Source organism: Hyaena hyaena, unplaced genomic scaffold (genome assembly GCF_003009895.1).
Source record: "Hyaena hyaena isolate Hyena2069 unplaced genomic scaffold, ASM300989v1 scaffold_510, whole genome shotgun sequence".
Taxonomy (NCBI): Eukaryota; Metazoa; Chordata; class Mammalia; order Carnivora; family Hyaenidae; genus Hyaena; species Hyaena hyaena.
In genome coordinates this window covers 136,163-161,512 of record NW_024081141.1, presented here as the reverse complement: position 1 = coordinate 161,512, position 25,350 = coordinate 136,163, and the positions used below count along the sequence as shown (strand labels likewise).

The window sequence follows — 25,350 nt, the reverse complement described above, 5'->3', positions numbered from 1 at the left end:
AGTGGGGGGCTTGGGGGGGGGAGAATAAGCGAATCTCCCAGGAAGAAGGCTTGTTCTTTATTCCACCTTCCCTTCACTCACCACCCACCACCTTAACCTCTTCCCAAAACCCCGAGTCTCTCCTGAGATGGAAAGAGTCGAAGACTAACTGTGTGTCAGAGAAAGGGACTGAGTAGACAAGAATCCTGGGGTTCTCTTGATATGGGCCCCATCCCTCTTGAGTTAAGGGTACACTGGCTAGTCCCATAACAGCCATAGATACAGTGGAAGCGGAAGACTGTGGGAAAAGAGAAGCCTAGAGTTCTCCAAGGGATCTCTCCACTTCTGCTACCCCACACCTATGAGCGAGTCTTCCCACACAGAAGGACCCTCTTTAAGGCCCCAGAAGGGGGCGATGGAAAAAAGGAGAAAGCTCGTGCAGACTCATGGGGACACTGGAAAGCCAGGCAAAGACTGCGGTCCCTCTGAGTCCCTGGGAGCCCCAATGTGCCGTGTGCCAGGGTGTTTAGGACCCTCTCCTGCACTGGATTAAATATCCCTGCATGGGTTTTGGAGGATTCTCGTGCCCGGATCTGTTTTGGAGATGCCTCTCCCATAAGAGTAAGCAAGCGTGAGAATGGCCACTCCTGTGTGAGCCGGGGATCCTGTGAGTGTGTGTGTTGGGAAGATGTGTTATTCTTGTCCTGACTGTGTTGGCCCTTTACCTTTTCTTCCTCCAGGAGCTGGCTTTGTCTTTGGGGACTCTGTGAGACATTCCTGTGAAGGTATATATGTGCATCTGCAGGCGTGTGTGTGTGTGTGTGTGTGTGTGTGTGTGTGTAGAGCTTGTGACCAGTAGAGAATTTCCTCAGCCCTTCACTGCCCCTTGCGTGTATGCAAGCATGTAAGTAGGAATGTTGGCATCTCAGAGCGTATTGTGTGTTTTCTTTTCTTTATTCAAATCTATAAGTAGCTTTTCTTTCCAAGGCCAATCTCCCAGTGTTGGTGTGAGAAGCTGCAATACACACGAGGTTGCAAGGGGATACACGAGGTGTGAAGGGCTGTTTCCCCTGGAAATAGACAGCCTTTCTCCTCCGGGACTGAGGCTCCTGCGATCTCTCTCATAATCCAGTGTCCACCCCTCCACACACACTCCCCATGCCTCCCCCGGTTCCCCAGGCCAGGACTAAGGAACCCGGCTGGCTGGGAACCTCACAGGACTCTCCATCTGGAGGTCACTTTACCGGGCTTCCAGGGAAGGCTCAGTTAGATCCTCTCCTGGGCTTGGGGGTAAATCCTTCCCCACCCGCATCTTAGTCCCCAGACCCAGGGCCAGCCCAATGAGCCTTTCGGCCTGTAGTCCCACAGCCAAGAACCCACCTGAGGGAGCAAGGCCGGCAGTTCTCAGGGAGGTCCCTCCACGACTGTTTCCAGACCATCTGCTCCTGGGGCTGATCCACAGGCGGCTGGGTGAGCAGGCCAGTGTGGGGGTGATGCAGGGGTGGTCCCTGGGACACTCCGTCTTTCAGGGATTGGAACTGGGAACCCTGAGGCAGGTCCCCCTATTCAAAGGCGAGCTCCCCACCCTAGGATCCACCTGTATCCGACTTGGATAGTGTCGGGATCCCACCCCTCAAAAAACTCCAAGTGTTGTTTCAGGCAGATGTGTATCATCCGGACCTGTGCTGGTGGAGGATTGAGGGGCCCTGGGGAGCAAGGGGCTTCTGGGAGGAGGAGGAGGGGGCCAGAGCCTTTTCGCAACCAACCAGGCTCTTCCTCTTTTAGCCTTGACCGTGACTAGGTCTTTCTGACCTTGACATCACAGGGAGCACAGGGAGGGGGGGCAGGGTGGAAAAGGCCTTGATCTTCCGGTGGCCAGAGAAGGGGAGGGCCGTTCGCCCCCTTGACGCGCCATCCCCCTTTCCGCCAGCGCCCGCCGCCTCTGTTTACACACAGAGGAGGTGTCGTCTCCAGTCTAGACAGGGGCGCTAATAACGCCCATAAAAGGCGGCCTCTCCAGAGATGTTCCGCAACTCAGCTCCCGCGCGCCTACCGCTGGCCGCTCCCTCCGCCTCCTCCGCCCCGCCCTCCTCAGATACCAGGCTGGGCCTGCGGCGGCCTTGGGGAGGGGGCACCCAGAAGGTTTCTAGAGGCTGAGAATCCCCGCCCCGCACCCTTCCGAACCTCTTCTGCCTTCAAAGGGTAAGTAGACTCCCGCTATTCCAGCCCAGCCTCGAGATTAGCAGCACAGCCTCCCAGCCCCACCCGCCCCCTGGGCCGGTTGCCCCCACCCCAGTCCGCCCGCGCCCCACCCTCCCTTCCCCTCGCCCAGCCCCGGACTTCGGGCTTGGATTTGGGGAGCAGTGGATGGCTGGGCAGAGTAGACCCCAATCATGTCTCAGCCTCTCCCCAGTGCTAGGCCTGGCCAGAGGCCATGGTCACTGCGAGCCGCTGGCTTTGGGGCAGAGGGCACTCGGGTAGTCCTCACCCCATACGGAGCTTCGAGGTCGCGGAGACCAGGCCCTGGGCTCCCGGATACGGTGCAGGCGGCTGTGGGTGTGGCATGTGATGAGAGTGGTTTTTGTTGTTGTTGTTTTTTTAATTTTTTTAAACTTGGTCCCCACACCTTTTCTGACACTCAGTAATTCACTAGGCGGAGGAGATCCTCTGCTGGCAGAGGGGGAAAATGTCAGAGCCGCGAAACTATTTAACTATTAGTGCGCCGAAACAACAGAGAAAAGGAGGGAAGAGGGCTCATTTAGGGATGCTCAGGTGAGAAATGGAGAAATGGTCTTCCAGAGGGTCCTGCCTGGGACACCCTCCCTCCATTTCCTGAGTGACAATCAGGCTGGGGGCTTGTGGTGTGAGGGGGCCCAGAGATGCCGCAGAAAGACTGGAGCAGGTGAGGACATTCCTGCTGACCCCAGGCCTGTTGTGTGAGCCTGAAAGCCTGACTGGGCCCCTCACCCAAGGTTCCTTTAACGGCCCCCACCTCCTGCCAGGCTGCAGATCCCTAGAAAGCAGCACCGGGAGAAGGGGTCTCCCAATTTTTTTCAGTCCTGGACACCCCGAGGGGTGGCTGGGAGCCAGGTGGGCTCCGACCCATGGAGAAGTTAGCGAAGGGAAGAAAGAGGAGACTGAGTCCCCCTACCTCCATCTCTCACCCTTGTCTGAACCTGACAAAGATGCTGGATCAAGGCTGACCTGCCCCAAAGGAACAAACCAGAGAGGTCTGAAGGGTCGGATGGGGGCCCAGACCTTCCTCATCTGCCGCTTTTCATATCCCCCTATCCTCGCCCATTCAGTGCCTACACACCCCCCATTGGGGGCCTGGGCCCTGACTCATTTGCATATGCGGCAGAACCGCTTTCTGCAAACTAGGCAGTGACCTTGAACTGGGCCACCGAGGCCTCTCCACTGGCGGTGGAGAAGGCAGCACTGCGCGGCATAATTCTGACCTGGGGTCGGTGGGAGAGCCAGAGCACAGCAGCCAGCAACCGCCCCGCGGTGGCCTACGCCTCCCGCAGCTGCTTGGCCCCTGCCATCAGAGCCCGCATGGATGTTATGATTAACTCCTGACGCCTGGCTTGGCCACGGCCGGCCGGGGACTCAAGGCCCCCCGCGCTGAGACCGCGAAGATGAAGATGTGGGAGGGATGCAGGCACAGACAGGAGGTGCGGGAGCCAGCTGGTGGGTCCGCGAGAGCATGAGGGCTGCCCTGGGTCTTCAAGGAGAGCCTTGGGCCGCGTCCTAGCCTTCAGTTTTAATTAACCCCTGAGTTAATGAGCGGGGCATGGTTGAGACAGGCCAGCTGCAGCAGGAGCCGGTGGCTCAGGGGCCAGCAGGCAGGCCGCCGCCTCTTCTAACCTTGTGCTTTGATGAATGTGCGCGAGAGTGGACACACAGATCGCTCCTCGGTTCCAGAGCCTGGGTCTGGCCAATTATAGTTTTGCGTGTGGGCTGCGAAATGCGGGTGATAAAGCGCAGCCAGAGGCTGCTGCCCCGCGCTTCAGGCTGCGAGACCCTCCCGGACCCCTCCCTCGGCCCCCAGTCAGTTCCCGGCAGGCAGCTCCTGGCCGAGGCTGGTTTTTAAATTGGAAGCTTCGCACCCGAGCCTCCCGCCGGCCCCGGGGACCCAGGCTGGGCGCTCCGGGGCCTGTTTGGGAGAGCTCTGGTTAAGAAAGGGGCTGAGCTGCGTGTGTGGCGCGGTGCCCCGAAGGTGGGCAGATCAGCGGTGGTGCCCTGAGCTTGCCTGGGCCCTCGCCGGGATCCTGAAAACCCTTAGGTTCACAATGGGCCTCGAGAAGCAGTGCACTGGAGATGTGAACATGGCTGATGGTTCTCGGCGGCTCTTCCTGCGAGGAATCAGGGTCAGCCGCACGGAACGAGGAGGGATTTGTGCGTGTGCGCGTGCCCAGAGTCCGAACCCTGGGGAAAGGGGCCTTTTCAGTTGGAGCCAGATCCGACTGGGAGAAGCTGCGCGTCTGGAAGAAGGAAGCCCTCAGTCCGTTCTCCTTTCCCCCAGCGTGTCTCTGCCGCCCTGTGGCCGCCGCTCTGTGTACTCAGCGGCCTGGCCGGAGGGCAGCGTGCAGGGCTCTGGGCCTCAGATTTTCGAGCTAGGGAGGGATAGGGGGAGGCTGAGACCTTCCACCTGGGGTCCCCTCTTTAGAAGACTGGTGTCATCTGGAAGAGTAAAAAAGAACGGGAAGACGCCTCTACCCCACACGGACCAGTGATTACGCGGCGCAGGCACCCCTCACACCAACAATAGCGGCTGAGCCCGGAGGCCTGGAGGCCTGGAGACCTCGCTGCCGGCGCAGTGTTCTGGTCGAAAACAGCCGCAGTATTGAAGTCACACCCTTTTTATCTCTATGCCCCCAAATAACCCCCAAATATATTTTTTTTAAAAAATTAAATTTTCGGTGGTGCTCGTTAATGCATCTCGAAAAGAGGGCATAAATAGGATGTTGGAGAGGCTATGACGTGGGGTTTGCAGCTCAGGGATGCTCCTCTCTGCAGCCGCGCAGCCCCTTAATCAATTAGGCACCGAAAGGCCAATCCACGCGGTCTCCTGCCCGCTGCCCCGCGCCCCGGCTCGCGCCGTTCTCACTGGAGGTGACTGTACGGGGCTAGCATCTCACCACTCGGCCTCGGTTCCGGCAAGTGGGCCCCGCGGACGTGGGGCGGGCTCCGGGGGGCGGGAGGGACCCGGCCCGGCAGCCGGGCCGCCGGGGCGGGGAAGGGGGAAGCGGGGCGAGGGGCGGGCGCCGCGATGTGAGCTCTGAGCTGCGCCCGGGCAGGGCGACGCTCTTGCGGACAAATTTCTGTCCGAGGGAGCAGTTCGGGTTTGGGATGAAATCGCCCGGCGAGCTGTGGAATTCGAAGAATCTGAGTTTCTGTCTGCCGCGTCCTGCAGAGGAGAGAGAGAAAAAGGGGAGATGAGAATCTTCGGCTTCGATCTGCTTTTGTAGGTTCAGCTCATTCTCAGATACTTAGCTTTCACCTATATGGGCTGCTTTCTGCCGTTTTCTCGCGGAGACTCTCGGTCTCTCGTCTAGCTCTTCCGATGTTTCCCCGTATTTAGACATTTGCGGAACTATTTCACCTTATATTACTTAAAGCCGTGCATATTGTAGAGGAGGCTGAAACAATCAAATAGAAATCCAAGCGTTTGTCTACTAGACACCAATAGTATACACCTAGGTTTGAAGGCTTTGTTTTGCTTTTTCATTTTAATCCACTTATCTGTATTCTGTGGACCTAGTTGAGATCAGATTGTGGTTTGCAGACACCGATTAATCTCATCAATGGCCAGCGTGGGGTTCTCAGGCTTGTCTGGAAGGCGCTGCTGGGATTAGCACCACAAATATAATTTTAACCCCCCAACAAGATCATTCCCCAGAGTCCTCGCCCTCACCGCCAGCACACCTACTGGCATTGGCACTGCTATCTGATGGTCCCGGTGGCAAGCGGAGTGTGGGGGTCTCCTCCGGAGTGGGAATCGAGAGCCTCTCGGGCCAGCCAAATCCCTGCAAGAGTCCCGGAGCCTCTTGCTGCAAGGAGTCTGGAAGACCCCCAGAAGCCCGTGTGACCCCCAGGAGTCACAGGGAAGAGTGGCTCAGGCCCCCAGGTTTTCAAGAGCAGGTAGTCAGGTCCACATGGAGCTGCGCACCTCCTTTCCCTGCTTCTTCTGCCTCCTTTCTACATCCATCCTAGAGTGATGAGTGGCAGTGTGAGGCTAGGGTGGCTCCCTGCTCCGGGGAGCGGGGGTTGGGAATACCCAGCATTACAATTCTCCCATAGTCCTTCCTAGAGGAGAGGACCCCAAGTGTTCCCCCAAACTCCTGTGCAGAAAGAGCTGAGGAAGAGGAGCGCAGCAGCAGCAGCAGCAGCAGCGCTGGGAAAGACAGTGGCAGGGAAACCTGTCCTTACCCCCACTTCGCCTCTACTGTAAATAAACCCCGAGCCAAAGGGCTCATCCGTCTCCTTAAACAGCCAGTAAACTTTATATGACACAATATCTAATAGTAATTTATTGGGGAGATATTGTAAATTCCAACGGTTTTAGTTAATAAAGGAGCTAATTAAAGAGGGACAGGCTGTGCTTGGCCAGCTGTTGGCGAGAAGATAATACATCTGGGGGGGGGGGTTGCATGGTGCAGAAGTGTGTATGTGCCGGTATTTTTGGTGTGGCTTTTTCCCTCTTGCCCCGTGTCGGGCGATTGACTCACTCTCTGCTTTAGGTTTTATGATATTTTTAAAAACCAGAAACCAGCGAATAAATCTGCCCCCGAGTTTTGTCTCTCCCCCCCACCCCCAGAGTGGGGAAGGGGGAAGTTGGGAGTTGGTGCAGGGTGGGGGGATTCGCTGTCCCCACCCATCCCCCTGGCGGCGGCGCCCACGTGAGCTGGATGGCCAATGGGTGGCCGGCGCAGGTTTAACTATGTTTAATGTCAGATAGCAATAAAGTAGAAGCTGCCGGTCGGGCCCCGCGGAAATGGGCGAGCATAATCTCCTGAATCCTGGGTTTGTGGGGCCGCTGGTGAACATCCACACGGGAGACACGTTCTACTTCCCCAACTTCCGCGCGTCCGGGGCGCAGCTGCCGGGGCTGCCTTCGCTGTCCTACCCGCGCCGTGACAACGTGTGCTCGCTGCCCTGGCCGTCGGCGGAGCCCTGCAATGGCTACCCGCAGCCCTATCTCGGCAGCCCAGTGTCGCTCAACCCGCCCTTTGGCCGCACGTGCGAGCTGGCGCGCGTGGAGGACAGCAAGGGTTACTACCGCGAGCCGTGCGCCGAGGGCGGCGGGGGCCTGAAGCGTGAGGAGCGCGGGCGCGACCCGGGCCCCGGAGTCGGGCCGGGGGCGGCGCTGCTGCCGCTGGAGCCGTCGGGGCCGCCCGCGCTCGGTTTCAAGTACGACTACGCGGCGGGCGGCGGCGGCGGCGACGGTGGTGCGGGACCCCCGCACGACCCGCCCTCGTGCCAGTCGCTGGAATCCGACTCCAGTTCGTCCCTGCTCAACGAGGGCAACAAGGGCGCCGGCGCGGGCGACCCGGGCAGCTTGGTATCGCCTTTAAACCCCGGCGGCGGGCTCGCGGCCAGCGGTAAGGATCCCGGCCCACTCTTGAGGTGTACTCAGCACCGGACAGCTCACCGGGGCGGGCAGTGTAGGACTGAGCTAGGGCCGCCTGGGGTGACAGAACGTGTGGTGAGGAAGCGCTTCTTTTAAAAAGAAGTACGGGGTGGGGGGGGGGAGCACCTATAAACATGTCAATATCCCCATAAAAGAACTGGAGAGATTCTCCTTTTCGTGGACCTGAGGCTGGAGGCGGCTGGGCGCTCCGGGGAAGGGGATTCTGACCTAGACTTCCCCAGGCCTAGGGGTGCGGGGTGGGAACCGAGAGCTTGGTCCCTGCTCTCCGGGCCTCTCCCTCGGCCTTCGCACAGGCTCCGTTACCTACATTTATTTTCCTCTGAAGAAATGCCAGTGGACCTGGTTTGCTCTGGCCACTGGCTCATGTCTGTTCTAGTAGATCAGGTACCCCATCCTGGAGAAGGTGAAAGAAAGGGGCCAGGATATCCGGGGGCAGAAAAGCTTTGGGGAGAAGTGAGGCACAGAAGGTGGGCCGTAGGGTCAGGAGGCCAGGAGAAGGAGTGAAGGGGGGTGGGGTGGGGAGGATAATGAAGGTGGGAGAGTTGATGGGGATGAGGGTCTGCGTACAAGAGAGGAGATGGGAGAGCAAGGGCCTGGGGTTGGGGGTGAGGCCGAGGTGAAAAGGGCTGGGGAAAGACCGAGGACACTGGGCTTGTCACCTCATGGTCCCCTGGCCAACGCTGCTGCCGGTTCGTCTCCACCCAGGCGCGCCCTGGTACCCGATTCACAGCCGCTCCCGGAAGAAGCGCAAGCCCTATTCGAAGTTGCAGCTGGCGGAGCTGGAGGGGGAGTTTCTGGTGAACGAGTTCATCACACGGCAGCGCCGGAGGGAACTCTCAGACCGCTTGAATCTTAGTGACCAGCAGGTCAAGATCTGGTTTCAGAACCGGAGAATGAAAAAGAAAAGACTTCTGTTGAGGGAGCAAGCTCTCTCCTTCTTTTAGGGGGCAAGACACAGGCCCCGGCCCCGGACTGAGCCTGTCCCTGGCGGAGAGCAAGAGGGGGCGCTGCCTGGGACACTGTCCCCGCTTAGAACGCCAGGCATCTCTGGCAGGCCCTCCCTGGACATCCTCTTGTCTGTTTTATTTGTGGTTCCTTCCCACACACCCCCAGCAGGCCCTGCCAGGCCCCAGAGAGAAGGGAAGAAGCCAGCCGAGGAGAGAGGAAGCCCGCAGCTGCAGGCAGGGGAGAGGGACCGGGAAGGCGGACGTGCTGGGGAAGGACCGGTCTGCAGTGGGACTGGGGCCCTGGGCCTGGGGCTGAGGATCTGGAGGAAAGGTAATCCAGGCGCCCCCCTCCCACCACTTTCCTTCCGTGGTCTTAAGTCAGCCTGCAGTAGGCAAAAGTGGGGACAGCGGGACCAAGACTCCCCAAACTCCCTGCGGTTGGGGCTAGGAGAGGTGGAGAGGAGGAAGCAGGGGTGGAGCATCAGTGGAGAGACTGGAAGGGGTCGGGCGTAGCTATGGAAGGGCAGGAGGAAGTGGGGGAGCCTAGGAGGAAGTGCGGTTTGGGACAACAGAGTGATCAGTAATGCCCGGTAAGGTCCCACTGGGGGGTCTGGTCCTCTAGGCCTGGAGGCCGAAGGGGCAGAGGCACAGGCGTTTGACAGACCCGGCTGCGGACAAGGCGACCGTCAGCCTTAAGTCCCCTCGAGGGCGGGCTGCCTGAAAAGTCTCCTGGTCCCCAGCCCTCTGCCCGCCCTTTTGCTCACAGGTGTGCTGTCAGGCGCTCTTCCTGCCGCCCAGGCGGCTGCGGACCGGAAGCCGCAAGCGCGGAACTGCGAGCTGAGCGGGCGCGCAGCCTCAGGCTTAGCAGCCACCCCAGGGACCCCCACCTGGCCCTCCAGTAAGCCCAAGAGGCTGTGAAAGAGGCTGCGAAGCGCGGCATTGAGGCATTGATTGGCCGGGAGAGTTTCTGGCAGCCGCGGCTACCGCCGCTGATTCTCCCTTCCCCGCTGGCGTTCACGGTCACGGCCGGCCGGAGGCTGGACCGGCATAATTTACGAGGCAGGAGGAGAATCTGCCCCTGAAGGGGCTACCGGCCGCAGAGGCCCCTGCTCAGCCCGGGTTTCCCAGGCTGGTGACAATGAAGGAGGGGGCGCTGCAGCCCCCCACACAACTCCTTTCTCTCGTTTACCCACCCCCCACTCCCCACGCCCCCCAACGTCGCCCTTTGTCTCAGGCTCCTCTGCCTCCGCCTTACAAGGACCAGAGCAGAAGGAGGGACACATGCTCAGAACTGGTCGGAAGCCGAAGAGTGGCTTCTTCTGCAGAGGGCCTTTTATTGAAACTCCCCTTCAGGCCCCAGCGCCAGCCCATTAGAGCTAGGCTGGCTTAAGAGACAGAGGCAGTGGAGAAGCTTGGCACCCTCCTGCACTCTGTTTTTACCCCTCTTGGTGAGAGTTCCCCCACCTCCCCTCTGCCCACCCACCCTTGCCAGGAGCAAGAAGGTGAGAAACAGGGAGCTGATGAGAGTTAAGCCCAGCCTGGACACTGTGAACTGGCCCGCCAGCTTGGAGTTCTTCCTGCCTGGGAAGAGTCTCCCCTAAAACCCCTTTCGAGTGGCAATCCACAGAGCCTCTGTTCTCCCGCCAGCACACAGCGTCGAGTCCCTGGACAAGACCGTGCAGAGGCATGGGTAAACACAGGCACAGCTGAGCCCAGCACCCCCATTGGACCCACCCCGCTCTCCTTGTGGCACTTGTAAGCAGGCAGCCTCATGTCCCCAAATACAGCCCTGCAGAGTGGCCGTACAATCACATGCCCGCGTCGCCCACTAGGCACCTGACACACTTCCCCACTGACATAAACTTGTTCTGCCCATATACAAGTTCGCAGAAATCAGCGCCATCCCTGCTGTCTGCACAGCCCTGTGGGCTGGCCTTGTGTGTGAGGCAGTCTCCCCTTTGCCTGGTCACCCGTGTACCCCTTCATGAAGCTCCTCCTGTGACCTTGTGGGCTCTGGGGTGCTGGATTCAAGCTTCACCACTCCAGCCTGACTCCCACAGCCTACTAGAGAAGAGAGACCAGAACACTCCCAAAGGGGTGGGGGGGGGGGTACAAAGATATGCAATATTCTCTTCCTGTCGCTTTAAACTTGACCTCCGTGAGCTTCTCTGTCAATCTGTGTCCTGTTCTCTGTGTCTGTTGCTAGTACCTAGTCTAGTCTCTGTGGGTAGATGCCCTCCCCAGCTCTCTGTAGTGTGCCCTCCTATTCAAACGTCTGTCTTTAGCACGTTTTCCCTTTATATAGTCCTTGTACAGAGTTGCTTCATCATATTAATATTAATAATAATAATTAAAACATGACTGAATGATGATGTGATTTTTATTTTGAGAAAAAAAATGTTGAACTGGGTCCCCCTACATGGTCTTCTCTGCTTAGAAAGAATGGGATTCCCAGGCTCCTAACTGTCCCCCCACTTTATTTCCTCCCAGCTCAGGTGAATAATAAAAATAATAAATGCATAAAAATGAAGGAAGACTGGTGCAGGGGCAACAAAAAAATATACGAGCAACCAAGTTCTGTTGATGAGCTGCCGTCTCTAGTCCCAAGCAATTACTAGCAGAGACAAAATTGGGGGATAGTAGATTGGGGAGGAGGAGAGGGTATCTAAGGAGTCATGTGGCCATAAAAATAATGTAGACAGCCCAGAGGAGGCTGAAACCACGTTCAGGGCCAGAAAGAGGAAGTCTGAGCTGCAGGATCCCCAGAAGTGAAGCCAGAGTAGGGGCTCTAGCAGACTGGAGCAGGGATGGAAGGAATGCGCTGGGGTAGGGGGCAGGGATTGGTAGAAGGACACGTCAACTCCACAGGTCTAACCCCATGGCTTCACTCTGAGAGCACATTTTGAGCACTGCAAAATGAGTAGGCAGGGGACTAAAGACCCCTTGGAGCTGGTGAGAGAGGCTCCATCTCTCCCAGCCAGCAAACCCCTCTGGGTCATGCCAGAGGCCAGGTCAGAGCCAGAGACTGGGTTCCAGCAGAGCCCATGGGCTCTCGGCACCTCCGCCTCACCCCTTCCTTCTAGGTGGAACATCCTCCCTCTGCCTCCACCCTTGTGCCTCTGGTCCCTGAGTTTCCCTTTCTCACAGCCTGGCTCCAATCATGGAGTCTCCTCCCAATTCCCTCTCCACCCTTCTGGGCCTACTTTGGATAGCAGGAGCCCCAACGGAGTCCAACATCCAAGCCACATCTTCTGCTTTGAACTCTTTCTCACTCCCTCCCTTCTTTTCCTTACTCCTGCAACTAGAAAAACTAACAGCTTTAGAGTGAACCTCACTTTCCTTTTGCCCCCAACCCATAGCTTGTCTTGTGCAGCTGAAGGGTTTGGGCAGGAAGGAGATCCCAAGCTTTGGGGGTTGCTCATACAAAGGCCCCCACAGAGTACAGACAAAGCTGGGGACTGGATAGCTTCTGGCAGCCTTGAGCTGGGAGAGGGACTTGGTGGCTGTGCCTGGGTCTGAATTAAGGTGAGGGTGAGGGTGTTGAATCCCAGTGAATGCAGGCCAGAGACCAAGCTGTTCCTAGGACACATCCTTACAGGGGAGGGTTAACAGTGAAGACATTTCTGGCTAAAAAGAAAGGAGTGAATTTAGGAAGTTAGGAGTAACTGGCCTTTAATTTATCCCCCTTGATTTAGTCCCATTGACACTGCAGATCTGAGAGAGGAGGTACTTTGTTGGGTGGTGTCTACACAGGTCCCAAGACTCAAAAACCGGGAGACTGTCAGAGAAGGAAAGACACTGTAACCTCTCCATGGTTGCAAAACAAATCCTTGGGTCTCTCTGCCAAAGAGAATGTAATGGTAGGAGCGGCAACCCAAATAGTCGGGGCAAGGCTGAACTCTGCATCTAGACAGGGATTGCATCTATTTTGCAACCATTTGTCTGATTTAAGCCCTCAAACTACAATTTACTTCCAGGAACTTTAAGACAAAGAACCCCGTGTCACTAACTGGGTCTTGAGGAGCAAGACATGGAGAGAATTGTCTGGATAATTCGGGTGGAAATAATTCTCCTGCTGTGTATTTGTACGCTTATACCATCCAAATGAGCTGTGTATTTGCCCTTGGCTATCCACCCAGTTCGACTCCACTCTGACCTGAACAGACAACAGCCAGGGTATTTAAGGCAGCTAAGAGAGAGCGGGCGGGAGATGGGCCCGGCCAGTCCCGGTCCCGTGGATGCTAATGCAGCCGGAAAGCCGGAGCGCGATCGATGGCTCAGACCCAGAGCAGAGCAGGGACCGCCAGCTCGATCTACGAACAAAGCAAACCCCTGGGACCTTGGGTTCCGGACTGGCCAGAGCCCCCGCCCATCCTCCCCGCCATTACCAGGAAAGCAGGAGCTGTTCTTGGGCCCCGGGCCCGCGCGGGAAACGCACCCCGAAGCCCCCAACCCTCTCTGCGCGGCGGGCACATGGAGGCGCCGAAGGGTCCGGTGTAATTGGGGGCGGGGTGGGCTGCAGGCGGCGGATCCTGCAGCCGCGCGGACGGCCGAGCCTTAGAGCCCCGCGGCCGCCTTCCGGCGTCTGCCTGGGTCGGGACACAGCTGCGGGTTTCCCGTGGAGAGAAGCGTGCGGCTGGCGCCCGCCGACCCGAACGCCGCGCACCGCTGCAGCCCGGCGCCGAGCTCGCGGTCGCGGCTCCCGGGGACGCTCCGAGACAAAGGCGCGGCGGCCGCTGGTGGATGACGCGGGCGCCTGGAGCTCCCAGTGGCCCGGCCCGCTGGCGAGGGCTCTGGGAAGTCGGTCCACTTCGCCGGCCGGCCGGGCCCCGACTCCGGCCCGCTGCAGGGTCCCGGGGAGAGGGGACCCGGCGCGCCTCTCAGCCCCTGCTGCTCCGCGCGGCTCCCCGCCCGGCAGCGCCAGCAGCTCTCTGGTCGGCGCCCGAGGGCCGCCGGGCCCCCGCAAAGGACGGGATGACCCCTGCTGGCGGGAGCAGTGGAGGCTGCCGAGCCCCGCCCCGCCCGGCCGCCCAGCCCCGAGCACCCTAGGCCCGGGGGCGCCCCGCGAGTTTGCGGGAGACCTGGAAGAACAGCCCGAGTTGGGGCGCTGCCGGGCGGTGGGAACCAGGCCTCTCTGCTAAGTGCCCTCCCTCTGCTGGGCACGCGGCGTCCCCACAGCGGCGGGCCGCCCTCCCGCTGGGCTTCTCACCGCCAGCGGCGGAGATTCCTGAAGCCCGTGCCTCCTAAAGGAGCCGGGGAACTGGGCTTGGACGAGCCCAAACGCGGCGGACCTTTAGCCCGTGTGATCTAGCCGGCCGCCGGTGGGTGATCCGTCCTCTCTGAGCCAGAGCCACTTCCTGGAGACTAGGAGACAAGCCTTCACTTTGTCAGTTTCCACGTCCCGGAGTGGAGAACTTCCTTCGAGGACAGGTCTGCGGTTCCTGCTGGGAGAGCTCCCTGTGAAAGATGCAGGGTCCGTATGCGGGGCGTGAGAAAGAGGTTTCAGACAATGCATTCTCGGCGGTACTGCCAACGTAACCAACATACTGGGATAGTCTAAAATGCACACATATCTATATTATATGTACATACTCGGCATGGAAAATATGTTTCTCTAGAAAATATACATACAGAGGCACTTTTATTTGGACGGGATAGCAACCTTCTGGGAAAAGGTTACACATAGCATGGATGAACACCACGTGTAAAGATTCATTTACATAAACAGTACACTCGCATATCTATCCTACACAGGGACTACACAGCCCCTGCATCTATTTAGCTACATAGATGTACACACTCCATAGGACGTATAAAATCATGCGTGGAAAATGCATCCAGATATTAATGCGGCCACATAAAAAGTACATGGAAAATGCATCATTGTTGTATATACAAATTGAATGTCTACCCGATGCATGAAAAATATGTCCTGTAAATTAATTTGTTTACATGGTGTGCATGTACCAAACACAAGGAAGTAAATTCTTTGAGCTCATCTGTTATTGTATTTACAATACACGTTTATTTGGCTATCTTACAAACAGTGGCTAGAGGAAGCTCACGCTTTGTCAATGACAATCTCCATCAACTGAGCCTCTTTTCTGTCTTTCTGTTCTTTTGTTACTTCCATCTTCCAAAAACCCCTTCTATGTCTACATGGATTATTTGTGTAAGTGGTCTCCGATCTCTATTTCCCTGTTATACCTCTTAAAGTCAGAGTCTATATTTAGAATCTTAAGTCCTGTTTGCAGCAGGGTCTGACTGAATAATCACAGCCTGTATGGAATTAACATTATATAATTAGGTAAACCCTCCCCCCCTTCCCCCTGCCGTGTGTCTCAGGATTTGTTCTTTTAGATCTAAGGTAAATATATTACAGAGTTACTCTAGGCTGCCAGTTGAGAAGGTGGGGGGGTGGGAGGCGCAGTGACCTGATAAGGTGTATAACAGCCAGGTTGGGGTAACAGGCAAGTTTCAGGTGGACAGTGGGCACACAGGGTTCCTGAAAGCCAAAGTCTGTTTAAATTTTTTAAAATTTATTTTTAAAATCTGGAGTCTGGAGAGACAGTCTAAAGCAATGGCTGGACCTAGTCTTTCCTTCCTCTCAAACCCCAGAGCAGCTCCACTCCCTCTCAGCCAACCAGGAAGAAGATTCTGGCCCACCTAGCCCCTCAGCCCCGCTTCCCATCCCTAAAACTGGCCAGGTCTACACAAGCAGCAGGGAAAAGTTACTGCATAGCCCAAGTTTTCTGCAACAAAATCCACTCCTAACACTTTCGAAGAGGCAGTAACCGCTTAAAACGTTTTCTGACACTGAGCTAACTCTGTTTCCTCCCCGGAAAAATTAGTCCCACTTGGGTCTTTCCTTAGTAGCGAAAAATCCGCTACTTGACACACGCCTGTGGAAAAATTTTTTGAGAGACAATGCACTCACACCCCGCAGAGATATTGTTTATGGGTTCCGTGTAGACGCTGCCATATTTTACTGTCCGAAGAAATCAATTAATTAGTGCCTTGCTAGTCCCCGTGCCGGCCGATGCTTGGCTGAGCGTAAGCGCTGAGATAGATGTGCGTGGCCAGCTCGCTGGTCTTGTTAACAAGCCTCGTCATAAAGATGGAGATGATAAGGAGAGTGAGGAAGCCCTGGCGGCCGCGAGGGGGGGCTTGGAGGCCCCAGCCCACGGTGTGTAGGGCAGCGGTGGCCCGGAATCGGAGCCAGGGCCAGAGCCCGGTGCTGCTCTGGCATCCGCACGCCTTCATCCAGTCTTCTCCCCTTCTGGGGCGTTCGTGCTTTGACCTGGAAAACTCCCTCTCCTCTCCACTCCCCGAATTTTCCCTTTTCTTCAATGAGCCCCAAATTTAAAATAATAATAACAATAACAATAATAATAATAATAATAATAATAATAATACGGAAACCTCTGTCTGTGAGTGCCTGTCTCACTCTCTGCCACGTCTATTCTGGGACCTGCTGCCTCCTCCTTTCCCTGCCTTACTCCGCGTGGTTCCTTTTCATCGCTGTCTGGAGCTCTCTTCCCTCTCTGGCTTCGTGGTTGCTTTTTCTACCAGGTTGGTGCTGGCACAGGCCCCAGTGAGCTTGTAAAAAAAAATAATAATACAAATAACCCCTGGTTATTTGCGGCAGAATGAACACCCCCAGATAAGCCAGGCCCCATAGGGAAAAAAAAAAAAAAAACCCTTGGATGTAATTGCTGGTTTGGGTTGCAACACTTAATTCTGTTTATTCTCACCGATGTGCATACTTAACGAAGAGATATTGATATTAAAGGGCAGGGGGGAATTAATTTTACTTTTACAGTCATCTATTAAGAGCACAAGATGATCTGAGTCTCCTTTAAAGGGACCAAAAGAGGGGGGGAGGGAGAGAGAAAGAAAGGGAGGGGGAAGGGAGAAATATGACTGAAGGAGAACAAAGATCTTTGCCTGAAGAAACAATGTAACACTAGACAGAACTATAAAGTCTGGGAATGTAACAACGCAGGACCCTCTCAACTTCCCCCCTTTGGAATCCTGTCCCCTGTGCTTCCTGCTGAAATCCCAATCCTGACGACACAGCAGTATTCAGGGAAGAATTCATGCAATTATCCGGATAACTGTAGGGAGGGAGAGAAAGCATTTCCCTTTTATTGTCTGATCCTCTTTAGTGTCAGCGCGGGGGGGCGGGGGCGGGGGGGAAGAGCTAGGTAGGATATAGAGGAAAAGGAGGTAGTTGGGTCTCCCAGTGTCACCTTTTCACCCACGCCATGGCTACACCTAGACCAAGGAGGTCCTAGGCAGAAGCTTATAGATTTTTAGAGATTTCGAAGGCCTCAATGATCCAGTTTCATTTTTCCAAACTACTTTTCTGGCTTTACTTTGTCTGTATAGACCTGCCTCATCTAGTATTGTAATTATCACAAGTAAGCGAATAATAGATAATTATAGGGGTGTTGATAATATCATTTATTTTATAGCCACACAAGATATGATTAGAGTTAATGTCGGAGGCTCCGCTGGAACTTGGTAGGCAGCAAGAGGCAAGGTAGAGAGGCCTGATAGTCTTTCTCTTTCCTAGTTTTACATGAGTGTGAATCTCCAGAAATCCCTAATTCTTTCAATTCCCTGTCCAGATAGATGTCTTAAGGGAAATCTCTAAGATTTTAGGGGTTGGGAGCTCAGAGAAGGGCAAACAGCTATTTGGGACTTAAATCTCCCCTTTAGTCTCAGAAGCAATGGTCTCTGCTCTCCCCGTATTTCCCCACAATGAAGGGCTTCACCCTCAGTTCAAGACTACTAGGGTCACAGAGACTTGGCAGCTTAGGCCAGTGGGGGGAAGACAGGGTCTTACCAAAACCAAGTTCACTGTCATCCTCAAGTGGGCACTGGATCCAGAGCAAATCCCCCTTTGATCCCAAATTGGCCTTCTTTTCTAGACCTCTTCCCCAGGGACACCTGGGTGGGGGGGCAGAAGCCAAGCTAGGGCTGTGGAGGTTGGCTGGGATGGGGATGGAGAAAAAACTGAAAACATGCTTTATTGTGTCTGGTATGCAGAAGACCAGAAGGCTGGCGGGGGGCGGGGCGGGAGGAGATGGTGACAGAGAGCCAGGCAAGAGGGAGTCAAAGGAAACCGTGAAACTGGAAGGCAAGAATAAAAGGAATGAATGAAGGAAAAGAGCAGGAGAAACCTTGGGGGGGGGGAGGGGAGAAGGAAGGAAATGAAAAGGAAAAGGTAGAAAAAAGAAATAAAAGGAAGGAAAAAGAAGGGACATTTGAAAAGGAAAGAGAAATCTGGAAGAGAAAGAGAGGAAACAGGGAGGCAGAGGGCAGGGTCGGCTGGCCGGGCACTCGCTGCATCAGGCTGCCTGCAGCAGTCTGGGTGGGCGGGGGGCGCCATGACAAAGTGAAGGTCAAGTTAGCATCGTACCTTATAAGGAAGGCGTCGTTCCTCCATTTCAGCCTTTCTTTCTGCCAGGTCGTGGCTGTAGCATTTCTAGTCTTGTAAACACCGGACTCTTTGGGGCCTTAGAAAAAAATAAAGACCCCCTTCCTTCCTTTATTGGGAGTGAGCCTTGCCGGCTGGGGGAAGCAGCAGACAGAGAAGTCAACTAATGAAGACTCCGGGAAACTTTTCTCTCCTTTTCTCTCTCTCTCTGGCTCTGCTCCCGCCAGCTGGGGCTCCCTCCCTCCCACCTTCCCTCCCTCCCTCCCTCCCTCCCTTTCTCCCTCCTCTCCCCAACCAAACGCCTCTTTTGCTCTCTGTATCTCTCCGTCTCCGGTCTCCTGTATCTCTCTCGCCACTGTCGGTAACTCTGGGCTCCATCTCCCCACACCCCCTCCCCTACTGCAGACTTCTAAATCCTTTCCACTCCACCACGACAAACAGCAGGACGTAAGAACTCGAAAGAAAATTAGCCATCTCAAAGAAAAGTTCATTTACAGCCTGTGTCTATTAAGATTTCCTTCTGAAAACAAGGCGGTTCGCTCGGTAAGGAGGAGAAGTGAGGCAGCGCCAGTGGGGAGGGCTGATGAGGTAGGAGACTCGGATTTATTTATTTTTCAGACCCAGAAGCGTAAAGAAAGGGGGAGACGCAGGAAAGCGAGGGAGAAGTGTTTGAACCCGGCAACTGGCAGGGAAGGAGGCTGCAGCCCGAGGGGTTGGGAGCAAAGCGCGCGACCAAGGAGCTGGTCCTCCCGCAGCGATCCTCCAGCCTGAGCCGGCTCAGCCGAGGCCTGGGGCGCGGAGAAACGAGTATAGCAGATATTTGTTAGCCTGGGAAGTGGGGGAGACGCAAGGACGGAGGGAGGCAGGGAGAGACAGAGGCAGGCGGCGCCTCAGCCGGCCCGCCGGAGGGAAAGTGAGTTCCCGACGTGCAGCCGCAGTGGCGACCCCGGCTGGCTGCCGGCGGGGGTCAGCGGGCTGCTCAGCCAAAGGCGAGGGCGCTGGAGAAAGGAACCTGAAGTGGAGTCCTCGAGCTTCTCCCTGCAGGGTAGCACTGAAAGAGAGAGAGAGAGAGAGAGAGAATATAGCATAGGGGTGTCTGTGAAGGGCTCACCTCTTTTTTCCTGGACCTGACAGTTTGTTTTCTCCTGCTCTGCACCCACAGAGCCCCTTTTAGGGCTAATCATTGCTTTTTCAATGGGAATGCTAATGGCAAGGGAAAGGAGGGATGCCCAGAAAGCAATGCTGGAGGCTTCTGTTTCAATCTGGTGCTCCACAAAGTCCTAATTTTGTCACCTCTGCCCTTCTCAACTGGAAGCCAGCCTCTAGGATCAGTCCCCTCCCACTTTACCTACCTGGCTAAGGTGCTTAAGGGCCACTGGGACCTGAAAGAGGGCCTGGGACCCTGGTAGGGGCAGCCAGGAGCCCTGAGGATGGTCAGTGGAGCTCCAGGCCAGGCCCAGTGACTAGAGCCCTCCCACCCTGCATTCTGATAATGAAAGACAAAGGGGGGGGGGTGATTTGATGATTTCTGACGGTGTTAAAGGATCCAGGCTTTCAAAAACAGACCCTGACCCTGAGATCTAAGGTGATAGGCATCTCTCCTGCAGACACTTAGTCTGGGCAAATGTCCTACTGCCTGAGCTCAAGAGGCTGAAGAAGGTGGCCAGGCTGAGGACATTTGCTGCCAGAAAGCCCCAGAGAGGGAGAAGCAGGCCCACTTTGGTAGTATCTAGAGTTGTGTCGAGAGTATTTAAAAAGGTCAGAATGAAATGGGGAGGCCCTTTCCGATGTCCCTCTCAGCCCTGGGAAGGGGAGCCCCAGGAAGTAAGAGTTTATGAGCTGGGACAGTTCCCCCTAGTTTGGGAAAGACAGAGATAGCCAGACCTCATCTTGCAAAAATGTGTTTCATCCCCGTGACAGAAAATTGGTAGCCACTTCTGGACTTTCAGGGAGTAGAGCGAAGCCAGACGCTCTGGTAAAGGCAGGGGCTGAGGTGTGGTTTAGGGTAGGTGGAGGAATCTGAGGGAGCAAGACTAGAAAGGTACCACCTAAATCCGTTCCCTTAAGAGAAGCCAAGCACGTACACAATGGGCCCCAATATTGAAAAACGCCAGATGATCTGCTTCGAAGGGACATAAATAGGCCAAGCGGATGCAGGTTAATAAAACCTGCAAAAACCCAGACAGGAACACTTAAAATGCCCCAGAAACAAAGCACACCGTGACAAATTCTCACCCAACACAAAAGTACATGCACCAGAATGTTCCCAGGCACAGAGAGACCCTCCCCACCCTGGACCTCCCCCACTTGGACACCCAGGTGTACCTGCCCAGCCCCAGGAGCACACACAAATTTGTGCACTTTCTAAAACCTACCTCCCCAAAACCCTCCGGGGCAAGGGGCAAGCACTCAGCCACACACACACACACACACACACACACACACACACACCCCACACAGAGCCAGAGCCATGTCTCCTGAGCCTCAATAATGCACGATCCATACCCGGAGATAAAAGTCTAGACAATAGATGGCTGTTTATGACAACGGGGCTCTCCAAGTTTGGAGCCAGGCGATAAATCTCTGGTGAATCTTCCTGTAACTCAACTTCTAGCTGCAGTGACCACGAAGAACCACGAAGACCGCAGAGAGAAAAGCAGCAAAATGGGAGAGACTTTTAAAGCGTGAGCCGAAGGCGACTTCCCCGTTGGGGCAGGAGAGTGCAGGCGGCCACACTCGCCCCACATGGTGCGTCCACACTGTGGAAGCTTTCGGATCAAGCTTCAGATCACAGGCGAGTCAGGTTTCCTGGCCCCCCGGATATCGGAGCGAAGTGTGCAGGCAGATGGCGGGGCCTGGAGGCTGGGACAGACCCACACACCACTCCTGCTGCGGGCAAAGGGTCTTTTTTTTGTTGGTGACCAGAATCACCTGAATTTTCCCCTCACTCCCCTCTTCTCCCTATTTCTCCCTCTCTCTCCTCTCTCTCTCTCTCTTTCTTCCCTCTCTCTCTCCTTTTTCCTTTTTGGATTGATGGGCTGTTCCCTTTTGCATTTTCGACCCAGGCGTCTGATTACAAGTAAAGAGCCGCTGAAGTTCATCTCATAAAAATGCCGCGAGCTCACTTTGATCTGCGCGGACTGGGTCGGAGCCTAAGTAGGCGCTAAAGCCAGGGAATGGCGGCTCTGGCCAAGCCAGCCTCCGCTCAGGGGCGGCCCGGCCAAGGAGCCGGGTCGCCCAACGGGGCACTCCCACCCAGAAAAGGCATTTCTGTGCTGCTGCGACTGGGTTTGGATACCAAGGTCCAACGGTGGTGGCTCCATTTCAGACGGCTTTTAAGAGATTTCGCTCATTTTAGAGCATTTGGTGAGGGGCCCAGTGAAACTGGCTCATAAAATGGGACTTTTATGGGGAGAAATGGGGTCGCGTTGCTAGCCTCCTGGGACAATCCCTCAGTGGAGGAAGGTGGGTGGGGCTGCAGGGGCGGAGGAGCTGCCCTTCTCCCTTCCTCTATCCTTTCCGGGAGCCCGAAGAACCTCGGAGCAGCGTCCGCCGGCTCGGGTGACCTGACTCGGGCCCCTGGCCTTGGGGCGATGGCCAAGGTTGAGAAGAGGTGGGCGCCTAGAACCGGCAGTCCCACCGCTTTCTAATTCTCTGGCTGGGGGTGGGAGGTGTCCCGGGTGCAAGGTAAACTGCTCGCCTGAAAATCTGCGAGCACACTAAAGGGATTATTAAACGCCTCAGTATTGCTCTAAGGGAGAAAAATTCACACAGAAGGTCCAAGCCGATTTCTAATGGAGGCTGCCTCATCCTGGCCGGCCAAGCCTCCAACCACTGAGGTTGTTCACGCGCCCATTGCTTATCTTTTACTGACTCCACATGGGACTGAAGTCAGGTCAAAGCTCACCGGGAGGTGGGCAAGCCGAAGGCCAGCCAACACTGTCTGCGGGGTGTCCCAGGTGGGAATTGGGAATTCAGGAGATACTGCCCCCTTCCGAAGGCGCCTCTGGTGTCCGTGCGTGGACTGGAACATCACTGGAGTCTGTCGCGGCCCCGGTCGGGGTATCGCATCAGCTGCCCAGACTGAAGCTGCCTGCTAGGCTGGAGGTGCTGACTGAGGCCCCCAAGAACCGGTGAGGTAGGCAGAATGGTCCTGCCCTGGAGGATTTCGGGTGAAAGATGGAACTCTAGGATTGTGGAAGGACCACAGGCACCCACGAGGTGGGGGAGGGGAAGCCACTTCCGCGCCAGGGAGCGAGGCTTGCCAGGGCTCTTAGGAAGTGATTTGAGGCCACAATTGAGTCTCATGTTGGGAGACGCACCCCTGGGGTGCAACGTGGGGCAAGCAACTCAGTCTACGCTTTGGAGTGGGCCTGGACCTAGGGCTGGGCAAGGAAGGGGTCAGCCCACGCCATGGGCATTCTTGCCAATCAATGCCTTGCTGACCTCAGTAACTAGAGCCTTCTTTCCTTGACCCCAGCAGCAACCTCCAGCTGCTGGGATCTTTAAAAAGTTGCTGAAAACTTACAAGTCAGACCAAGACCAGAAAAAAAAAAAATGGAACTTCGTGCCTTACTTTTAGGGGGAAGAATATTAATAATTCTCAGAAGCCTCTGTTGGGAGACCCTGGAGTTTCCTGGACATCAACTTCTTGAACATTCTTTCTTGCCTTCGTTTTTTGTTTCAAGGAAATAAAGCTGCCTGTGGCTCTTTGCAGCCGCCTTGCTCACTTTTATGGTGGCCCTGGAATAAACTTTGGTGGTCAAATTCAAGTGCTCAGGCCCACAGCTGGCTCCTCGCAGGAGGCGTACCCCCTCCCTACAGTCGGCCCAAGCAGAACAGAATTTGCCTTGGGGGCTTAGGCCCCACAATGCCCTGGAGACCAGGATGGAGAGGGAAGCATGGCCCTGGGGGAACTGGGGAAAGCCGAAGCTGAGACTCGGATCCCTTATCCATGCCTCTGCAAAGGATAGGGGTACCTCTCACTTCCCTCTTGCTGGTTCCTATCACTGTTTGGGGAACATTTTGCCTCCAGTAAACTTGAGTTTAATGAGGTCAGCACGAACCCCATAAAAGCCATAGTCCATAGTTCCCCATCATTATAATTAAAAATGCTAGCCCCAGGTCACCCTATAAAAAGGGGTAGAGGAAGGAGGAAAAGCAACCGAATTTTCTTCTTGCAGTCCCTCACTGACCGGAGAAGTCCTCCACTTTAGCAAAACCCCAATCTAGTTCCTCTTTACCCTCATTTAAGATCTGGCTGGGACTAAAGAAGAGCTCCGGAAGAATGGGCCAGCAATTAATGGGTAGAGGGGTGCTGGGGGTCTATCCTTGGGTGTTCCAGAGCTACCCCAACAATGGGACCCGTGGTCAAGGTAACTCCACCCTAGGTGATGTTCTAAAGGCTGAGCAAATCTGGGGAGGCGAGAGAGTTGAGAAGGAATGGATTTGGGGGATTATATTTGGGGACAGGATGCAATTTTTTGTGTCTTCTCCATCTGGTTTTGGGGTCACAGTACCTCACCAAGATCAGCAAGGAAAATAAAATCCAAATAATATTTTTAAAATAGAAATCAATTTTAACCAAGAGTCAGGGGTAAAAAGAAGAAGAAGAAGAAGAAGAAGGAGGAGGAGGAGGAGGAGGAGGAGGAGGAGGAGGAGGAGAAGGAGAAGAAAGAGGGCTTGGGCCATTTCTGGCTTTCCCTGAGTCCTTGGGGACTTTGATCCTCCCCTCTTACCTGAACAAATCATGCCCTGGCAGTCCTTCCTTGGATCCAAGGGTGCTTTCTGCTTGTGGCGATTGCTCTGGCCCCCCTGGATCCAGTCCAGAACCTTTCAATAAAGTGATTCACAGCTGCCTAACTGTCCCATGGTGCCCAGAGGGATGACAGGCAAAGGGAGAAAGAACCATTGAGCCTACCTCTTGGGGCCACAGCTATCTAGGAGGCTGGCAAATGTGGATGAGGACAGGGAAGGGCTGAGAAATGGGAAAGAAGCACTAAGGCCTGCCTACAGCCCCCCTGGGAGCAGGGCTGGGGGCCTCTACTAGGGAGAGGCCCCCAGCCCTGCCCTGCCCACCCAGGTTCCTCAGCTCCTTTCCACTGCCCTGCTGGTCTGTCCAGTAGACCCACATCTGGCCCCAGTGGCCACCTCCCAGCCCCCAAGTCACTCAAGGATAGGAGCCGCAAGCCCAGTTCCCCATCCTGTCCTTCCTGATCCTGACTCCGGGCTTCTTTTCAGCCCCCAAGCTGAGGCTGAGCCCCAGACCCAAAGGACCTGGGACAGAGAAAATACATAGATCTCATTTCAATCTTTATCTTTGGGGTTTGAGATTAAAAAAAAAAAAAAAAAGATCCACAGTGGATGTAGCTTTCTGCACATTGATTGACAATAAAGGCAGGCATGAAATATTCACCCAGGGCCACTCTCTCATACTAAATATTTAACACAACATTAGAGAAGGTTTTTCCCAGACTTCGCCAGGCACCGGCTGGGCGGCTGGCGCACTGCTTACCACTCATTTATGACTAATCTGAGTCCCTAGCCGCCGGCAGCACAGTGAGCCAGACAAAGTTGGGACACTGGCTTGCTGCTGGGCTGCCTCACCTTTGGAAAACTTCACATACTCTTCTGGGGAGTCTCTCCAAAGGGGAAAAGTAGTCTTGACATACAGCCCTGGCCAAGAAAAGAATGGACTTCTTCAAACTCTTGTAAACAGGCACTGACCCTCTGCGGGTTGGCGGGGTAAGAGTCCCCGAGAGTTGGGGGGAAGGATTCACATCCCTTGTGTGGGACCAGACAGTGGGGCAAGAGGTCTTCATCCCCACCTCAATCTTGGACTCATCACCGGGAGGAGGCAAGGACCCCCCCCTCACACGTGGGAGCCCTCCTCCTTCCCCCAATCCTGGGGGGGGGGGAAGAGCAGCGACTAGAAAAAAAAATTACAATTACCCCCTCCCAGCCACCACCCCAGCCCATCCCACCGCCCACCCCACCCCAACCCTCTCTCTCCTCCTTTGCTCGCTCTGTGGAATGGAGAGGAGGGGAGTGACGGGAGAAAAACGAATACAAATCTGCAATTGATTTTCATAATGTTTCTGCGGTGTTTGCAAACCAATCGCCTGAACGTCCCCATCTTACCTAAGAGAGAACCCCTCCTACGTCTGCGAAGTGCTCCGAACTGATATATGACAATATCTACTTTGGATCACGTGCTCGGGGAGAGAGACTAAGACGGATAACGCGTCATCTCGCCTTCCCAAATTTTCCCCCCTCGCTAGATCGGGTCCAAAACCTCCATCTGGAGCCGGCAGGAGAAGAGAACG

At 55.5% G+C, this 25,350-nt stretch overlaps 1 protein-coding gene across 1 annotated transcript; it reads left to right on the top strand.

Moving 5' to 3' along the window:
- Window positions 1-6,976: 6,976 nt before the first annotated feature.
- HOXC12 (homeobox C12) lies at window positions 6,977-8,577 on the top strand. Its single transcript, XM_039255038.1, has 2 exons — window positions 6,977-7,583; window positions 8,339-8,577. The coding sequence occupies exons 1-2, from the start codon at window positions 6,977-6,979 to the stop codon at window positions 8,575-8,577; spliced, it is 846 nt and encodes a 281-aa protein (XP_039110969.1).
- The last annotated feature ends 16,773 nt before the right edge of the window (window positions 8,578-25,350 follow it).

What these genes read in the sequence shown, in the direction of transcription:
- HOXC12 (XM_039255038.1), top strand. Translation starts at nt 6,977, where the DNA reads ATGGGCGAGCATAATCTCCTGAATCCTGGGTTTGTGGGGCCGCTGGTG. An exon ending in CGGCGGGCTCGCGGCCAGCG is followed by an intron (nt 7,584 to 8,338) that starts GTAAGGATCCCG and finishes GTCTCCACCCAG; the next exon opens with GCGCGCCCTGGTACCCGATT.